Below are 8,789 nucleotides of genomic sequence, written 5' to 3'. Positions count from 1 at the left end.
AGGAGTTGTCGCCTCCTGGGTGTCGACAATGCTGGACCCGTCCTCCAGCGATGAATCTGAGGGCGAACTACCACATGAGGACGAACCGCCCGTTAAATCTGGGAAACCTGTTAAAAAGAGTCCCAAACCTGGAAAGACGTCGGACGCCCCGCGAACCCAAACCAAGGAATCGGTCCCTTCTCCCGCCGAGGCGGACAAAACCGACCAGGAGAGACTTAAGAAAGAAGAAGCTGAGAGGAAAATTAAACTTCAAATTTATGTGTTTGTTTTAAGATGTATCGCCTATCCGTTTAACGCCAAACAGCCCACAGATATGGCTCGCCGTCAGCAGAAGGTGAGTGACCGTTAAAGCACAGTTTGGAATATTTCGCGCTTTAAATGACTCTCACCTCAAGCCGTTGAATCCGCTGCTGCCAAACCTGTTCTCTAAGGCAAACTTTGGTCTTTTTTTACACCAAGCACATCGGTCAGGTGCTCGATGTTTGGGTTCAGTAGTTTGCAAACAATTTATTTACATGTTTTAAAGAAGAGGTGTAAGACTTGTCAACTGCAAATTCTTTTAAATGAGTAGTAAGGTGTTTGTTTACTGTGCTCATTCCTATCAGCTAGCTGGAGCATCAAGCTAAATTGCTTATGCATTGATTAAATAGTGCAAGTAAAGGTTAGTATCATGCTTATTTTGCAGATGTTATTAAGTTAGAAAATGTTTAATTGGCTTTGTTTTGCAAAAGACTTATTCTATATTCCCTATAGTAATATTTTGGTTTGTTGATTAAAAATAATTAGTGTTTATTTATTTAAGAATGGGTAGTAAGATTGAGATACTGTAATTGTAAACACTTAATTGAGAAACTTGTTTTATTGCCTGTAACCGTTTTTCTATTTTACACTAACTGCAATGTGGCAGTCTAACGGAATTCACTCCTAAAATTTTACTTAAATGCACTTGAAATATGATGAATGCTAAAAGGGTAGATATTTTACTAATTAATAATATAAAACAATTAGAAACAAATTTATAACATTAGACATTTGCTATATGCATTCTGTAGTAGTTACATGTGTGAGATCTGCACAGGTAAGCTGTGTTCAGTTCATTGTTTCACTGTTTGTAGGCACAAAACACATTTAAGCAATTCCTAATAGCATAAATAACAGTATACAGATATGTGAATTATTTATGAAAAAAAAAAGAATTAAAATAGCTTTTCTGAAGGAAATTCTTTAGAGGAAAATGTATGCTTCATGCCAGAAATTGATTTTAAAATGACCAGCAGGATGTAGCGTGACCAATAAAAACCCTAATAATTAACCAGTTGGTTGTCATAATATATGCATCGTGTTTAAAATGTGTACAAAATAGTTTTGTTGCCCTGAGGTAACATGATGCAACATCACTGTAAATATACAAAAATATATTTTTTTATTATTTTAGGCTCTGTTTGTGGTTCTTGGACTACCACACTGGTAGAACTCTTTGGACAACCTCTAGGCACCCATTTGAAAAAGGCAGTTCAACTTGCAACTTCTTGCAAGAACTCTTAAGATTGTCAACAATTCCCTCTGTAACCCCATCAGAAGAGAAAAGCTTTGAGGCACTTGAAACATATTTTGAACTTCTAAGAGTACACAATTTTTGAGGCACCTTCAGAAGGGTGCCTAGAGGCTCTGAAGAGGGGTCTACCAGTGTGGCAGCCTGAGGAACCCAAATGCTTCCTCAAGTCTTTTAATTTTTATGGTGAATATTGCTCCATGTTGCCTCAGGGTAATAAAGCACTGGTCTTCATTTCACAATTACTTGCAGATGAGATAAAATTAAAGAGGTGACTTTGGGAGGAAATGGTCTTGGTTACACTGCGTCATGTCCGTTATACTATCTTTTTTTTAGCATGGTACATTGTGCAGAGGAATAGTTCATCCAGGGATGAAAATAGTCATCATTTGATCACCCTCCATGTTCTAAAACCACAAGTGCTTTCGTTCATCGTTGGAATTCAAATGAATATTTTTAACATTCATAATTTTTGACCACCAATTTACAGTCTTGATAATCTACATTTCCAAGCTGTCAGTTTGGAGGTGTCACTTGAGGGTGAGTATTGGTGACAGATTTTTTATTTTTGTGTGAACTGTCCATTTTAAGTACGTAAGAGAACAAAAACTTGAATGGTCACCATTGAACAGCAGTTTTGTTCTGGAAGTTTTCTCACCTCGTGGTATAGTCTAAATGTAGAATCACTTCTGAAAACAATTGCATATGTTATATTTACCAGCACCCACTACTTCTGTCATATACAGCTTTTGGAATCGACCTATAAAGTGATTTTAGTTGTTGCTTAATGCATGTAATTATACTTCTAAAGCTGAAAATATCCTGGAAATAAGGATTGATGATAACCTGTTATCAACTTAGCACCTGTAGGACCTGCAAATTACATTACAAGTCCAGGTTACTAATCTCATTAGGGCTGGGCGATATACAAAAAAAAATTATATCTCGATATTGTCAAAAGTTTTACGATATTCGATATATATCTCGATATGTTTGCATTTGCATTTAAATAATAAAAAATAAAACATGATTTTCTTTTGCCCATTAAAAAAAAAAAAAAAAACTATTTAGATTAAACAGCTAATTTAAGCAGTTAAAAAATCTAGACCAAGAGATCACTTACTGCATTTTATTAAATGAATACATGTAGGCCTATTAAGTGCAAATTAAGTAACAGTTACAGAAAGTGCATTCTGTCAACTTTTTAGTGCATGCAATTCACAATTTAAAATATGCAACTAGGATAAGTATTTTATTTTAATTTTTTGAACAAGTTTTTAAGCTAAGAACACAAGTCTGTCAACTGTCTGTGGTTTTAAGAAAAGCTCTGTGGCATGAAACTATGTTCCTACTGACACTAAAAACCCTCTTAGATGGGGAGCTAGTTGCTGAAGCACATAGCTATTTCTTATATATAAATATATATAAATTAATACCAAAGACTTTTGCATTCTCTCTGTCTATATTATGGAAACTGTTAAACATATCAGTGAAATTCCCCAATAGTAATTCCAAATGGCCATAGCCTATGTTTCTCTATTCAAACATCAGCGGTCGAGTAAGTGCATTTATTTTGCGATCACAAATGCAAACAATACAGTTGAGATCTCACGACAGAACACAGACCGGCTGAACGACACTTTCATTAGATCGCTCAATTCCAGCTTGTTAGTGTTTTCAGATTATCGTCAGCGGCTCTTCCGCAATGAGGAGTGAGCACGTGCGCATGGTTGCCAGATTGCTTAAAATAAGCAAACACCGGGCAGAAAATGTATCCTTGTAACAGTGGAGCTCTGATTCGGAGATTTAAACTCTTGTTATCTGGCAACCGCTATCATTAAAGCTCTCGTAGTAGAGGGGCGTAGAGGACATTTTCCCTTTTTTGGACATTCGGCGCGTTCTTTTGGGAAAGTATGCTTGAATTTGAAATATTCGATATTCCCGATATATTCAAATTGTACATCGTCGTCAAAATTATTCCGATATTATCGCTAATATTCGATATATCGCCCAGCCCTAAATCTCATCTTTGTTTTTGTTCTAAGAATTCACATTAAATATGTCTGAATTTTATTTTTATGCATAGGCTACCCATTAACAACAGTTGGCAAATGAGAAAATAAAAGCTTTTCCCCAAAATTATGTATTCTTGGTGATTTGTTGAGGAGAACTGTACCTGAGAAAGCTATCTGTTAGCATTCCCATTTAGACACAGGAAATGATGTCATGATGCTGATGGCACCATAACTGGCTATCTGGAACTATGACGAGGGCAGCAGAAAGGTAAAACAAATAATTAAGACATCTGGTACAATATAACAAAATTGCACATCAGATATAGTAACTCCTAAAACAGACGATTTTGAATGGAATTTATTGAGAAAGTTGGTTTTTGCAGCAAGACAGTGTACAGTTGTTTTGGCATTTACCAACAGGGATTGGTATGGTGGTCTACACTATAATTATTTTTTATTTAGTTACTTTATAAACTATGCTTGTGTAGATTTCAAGTACAAGATGCATTAGAAAAATACCACCTTTCAGTTTAGTTTACTGGAATTCTCTTCACATTAAGCAAATGTACACTGTAGACAGAAATAGTAAAAGAAGAATTCCTGGGTATGTGCTGATTTGTAAATTTTTATGTTTACATTAATTGTCAGAAGATTTACAAATTTCACAAATATGAGTCTATATGATCCTCCAAATCATATAGTGCAAAAGCAGAAAAAAACTGAGTTATATGCGTCCAATAAGACCCCATGACCTCCATTTAATTTAGAATTATGGCCTATTGTACAATCAAAATGCTTAAGTGTCCAACCATGGCCTCCCCATAAAAGTCAGATGACACAAGTATCACTCTTATTTACACACACAATCGAGAATAAATAAATTTACCCTTAGTCTTGTTGAATAAATATTCTCAGTTGGAGGCAATCTTGAGAGTAGCTAGGGGCAGATTATTGATTTTTCTGTCATGGCTCATAGAAATATCTTTGCTGCTTAAATGAGAAGTTAACCTCTGCTTCCCAGATCTGATCAGGTGATATTCAAGTATTCCTTGAGGCACTATTTTCCTCCTGGTTATGATGCAGGTAGTGAGAAGACTCCTTTACTGCACTGCATGTGATTAGCCATCCTTCACTTTTGATGTGCCACTTCACATGATAGAAGTCAGGCAGTGTAAGTATGCTGCCGCTTATCCTTTTACAGCCACTAGGGACACATACACACATCTTCTGTCTTTAGAGCTGTCCAGAGTGTTTGAATGACTTTGTTCAAGATCTTACGTGTGTGCTTATGGCATATTGAACTTGAAGGCATTGTTCTGCATAATTTTACTGTGCTTCTTTAATCTCCGATACACTGTCAAGTGACACAATGCCTTTTAGAGTCTGTGCTATCAAAAGGTATCAGATCATGAACAGCCATGCACTAGCATTGTAGTTTTGCCCTCTTTAGATTTAACCTTCTCTTTTGTTATGACTTATCTTACAGTGTCTTCTTTCTTACACTCTTCGTAATAAGTTGCTTTGGGCACAAGGGAGACATGTATGTGTTTTTCCCAAAGCCACCATGCTGTAAAACCATTTTTGTGTTATTCAAGTGTATTGCAGAGCTTTTATTTGGAGCATATGCTGAAATTCAGTGCAAATGAACAATGGATTTGAATGTGGGCACTTTGAATGTGTTGTTGAGCCTCATTTGGATTAAAACATTCACAATTATACCACATACAGTTTATATGAATGCTTTGATTCTGGATTGGATATTGTGCTAACTAGTGTTGGAAGTTTTTTTTTTTGTTGTTGTTGTTTTTTTTTTGCATTTTGGGACAAAATGAGATTATGACTATTTATATAGTCATATACAGTAGCATATTCCAGGACAATTTTTTTTAGTGAGATAAGATATATGGGAAAGAGGTAAAACACTTATTAACTGCATTTTTGTATAGAACAAACATATGGCTTTTTCCTCAAAACAAAATGTCAGTAAGTTTTTTTTATAATCATGTGGGTAGGTGGAAATTTCAGTTTACCAGAACAAAGAAACAAAGTTTACTTGTTTAAAGAAATAAAATATACACATTTTAACTGAAAGATTACTGTTTCACAGTAACAAAGTGTGTCCACATTGAATGTCTCCGCTTCCAATATACAGCAAATTCTTTTAAACTTATTTAAATAATTTTACTGATGCTATTGCTAAAACTTTTGGAAAAAAGTTAGTAATTTGTTTCAGCAAGTATTTTATCTGTAATATTCTTTTTTTAATTTCTTAATTTCTGCATGTTTAGTGATGATTACATGCTCTAGATATCAGCCTACATAAATTTGATGCAAGTGTAGCAAAAATGCAGCTATATTATTCTATTTTAGAGCCTGACTGATATATCGTTTTGCTGAATTATTGGCCGATATGAGCCAGTGGCAGATAAATTTGGTATCGGCATATAATGTATGCTGCTGATATGCCACCGATTTGATGTTTTTTTTTTTTTTTTTAGAACATAAAATGCAGATAAAAAGCTTGTAAATGGTGTAATAATGTAGTTTGCCAGCAGAGCGAGCTTCATTGTTTGCTACCAGCAATCTGGATGAAACGCTATAAAGTTTAAGTGTATGGAATACCATAGAAACTTTGAACGGCCATATCTCTGTAATGGCAGATCCGCACCAAATTTGGGGGATCCCTTCAGCTGAATCGAGTTAATACCTCGAGGCCTTCTCTAGAATGAGACCAACCCCAGCATCGATAGCCCCCAGGTTCCAGGAGTTATGGGCGGTCAAAGTCTGAAGGGATCCCCCGGACTTTGTTGGAGAGCCGCCACCGCGTTTGCGAGATAGTTAAACCAGCCAACCCTTTCACTGCAGTAAGGACATCTCTTGTTTTGGCAGCAGCATTCAAGCAGTATGTTCACTACTCTTGAGACAAACGTTGTCTTAATGGTAAGTTGCACTTGCTACCTAATTTGTGCAGTAGTGGCTTGAGTCTGTTGAATGGTGATTTAGCCCTCATTGGTAAGATGCAATGCTATTAAGCAGTGGTTCTTAATCCTGTTCCTTGCGACTGTTCTCTTATCACTTCAAAGGTTTGTTCTATTTGACCATAAGTGCTTTGCTGACCATAAGTTGACTTACAGAGGATGTTCCGTCATGATTCCAGTTTGACACGAACATACTTTACATTCAAGGGCATTAAAGAGCTTAAGACGTGAATTTTAATAGTAGGTTATATTTTTACAGAGGTATATTCTGTTACACTTCTCTAGTAAGTTTCCAACAGTCCAACAGAAGTGAAATAAACTTCAGCTGAATAAAGATGGAATTGAATTTAAATAAAGTTGAATAAACTTCAACTTCTTAGTTCAGTGCACTACAGTAATACCAGACTCATGTTAGGTAATAAAATGTATTGTTAAATGTCTAAATACCCTGCCTTCATTACATATCTTTGCCACATCATTATGTGTTTGATCACGAGATTTGAGTGATCATTGCAAAAAATGTGTAGCTTCAGTCTATTCCCTTTATTTGTATGTAATCCAGAGTGCACTCATTTTCTGAATGTCATGGCCTTATATGTTGTTATTGCCACTGGCTAATTCTGAAATGTGGAAGGTGTAATAAATGTGCCAAGATGTGCTTCACCTGTAAATAAAACAGACATCGCTGTAGGCATTATCGCACATTACTGTCTCATGGAAAAAATACGCTGTCATTAAATTTCAGTTTCAAACATAATTATTATTCAAATTGTTCAAATTATTAATGGAGAGGTGAAGGTAATTTGCCGTTAATCGGATTTTGTGTACTCATTCTTAATGGATTACTCACACGACTAAAAGTGTCAGCGAACTAGAAGGCCCCTCATGCACCTGTTCACGTCCTTGTTAACACATTTCAGGGATCTTCCAGTGATATGTCAGTGATCTTCCAGTGATATGTCAGTGTGGGAAATGTTTCATATAAAACTGTTGTGCAATATTTCACCCTGATGGTAAACAGTATTATGAAGTCAGAATTGTAATGCTACAACATGTTCAATTAACAACACATTTTCATGAAGAGAAATAGTTTTTCTGTTGTTACAGTTTTAGAGTGACAAAATTACCAGCTTGAGGCAACTTGAGCGATGTGGTGACCACTAATGTGATAGATCCACCATATAGTGGAGCTTATACAGTTACAAACTGCATTTAGTTTGGTCTTTGGTAATTTTGTGCCCATACTACTCTGTTTAACCTGCAAGCATTTCTATAAGGTAAAGATCTGGGATTTGACATTCCCATTTCGTAACTCACCCTTTTGTTTCCTTCAGCCATTCCTTTATGGATTTGATTGAGTGTTTTGAGCCATTGTATTGTTGCAGTCAATGCAGTTCAGCTTCAGCCCTTTGAAATATGCCCTCACATTCTCCTTATAATGTGAAATTAATGGTTGAATATTTGATGAAATGCTGGTTAGATTCTGATCCAGACTTGTTTTTTTTTTCTATTTTGGATATAAAAAAATCACTCATGTTCTTGACAGGTTTCGTGAGAGTCTTAATTCATTCATCTGCTTGCCAGTATACGATTAAACACTGCATAGCTAGAAGCAAAATTAACACCCATCCAAGAGAGGTTATGTTGGATTATATTGGTTATATCAAAATTAAATTAGAATGCTGTTTAAATTCCAATTCAATTGTTAAAATTGAATTGATGTAGTAAACGAGATGCAGATTTGCAGTTAGAATTAAATGTAAGGAAGTAGAATTAAAATTAATTGAAAATCATGTTTATATATATATATATATATATATATGTGTGTGTATATATATATATATATATATATATATATATATATATATATATATATATGTGTGTGTATATGTGTATATATATATATATGTGTGTGTATATGTGTATATATATATATATATATATAGATATATGTATGTGTGTGTGTATATATATATGTATATATATATATATATATATATATATATATATATATATATATATATATGTGTGTGTGTGTGTGTGTGTGTGTGTGTGTGTGTGTGTGTGTATATATATATATATATATATATATATATATATGTGTATATATATGTGTGTGTGTGTGTGTATATATATATATATATATATATATATATATATATATATATATATGTGTGTGTGTGTGTATATATATATATATGTATATATATGTATATATATATATATACATTTTAAGCCAAACAT

The 8,789-nt window shown here is 34.5% G+C and overlaps 1 protein-coding gene across 9 annotated transcripts in view; it reads left to right on the top strand.

Moving 5' to 3' along the window:
• The window catches only part of LOC132133802 (calcium-dependent secretion activator 2-like), a 173,774-nt gene continuing 164,985 nt past the window's right edge, over positions 1-8,789 (top strand). For all 9 annotated transcript variants that reach the window (XM_059546785.1, XM_059546792.1, XM_059546791.1 and 6 more), the window contains exon 1: positions 1-334. In XM_059546785.1, coding sequence (XP_059402768.1) covers positions 29-334 — 306 coding nt within the window. In that variant the 5' untranslated portion in view covers positions 1-28. The remainder of the gene's footprint in view (positions 335-8,789) is intronic.

The sequence above is a fragment of the Carassius carassius genome, chromosome 50, assembly GCF_963082965.1.
Source record: "Carassius carassius chromosome 50, fCarCar2.1, whole genome shotgun sequence".
Lineage (NCBI taxonomy): Eukaryota > Metazoa > Chordata > Actinopteri > Cypriniformes > Cyprinidae > Carassius > Carassius carassius.
The sequence above is the reverse complement of the archived record's forward strand: the minus strand, read 5'-3'. Positions and strand labels throughout refer to the sequence as shown.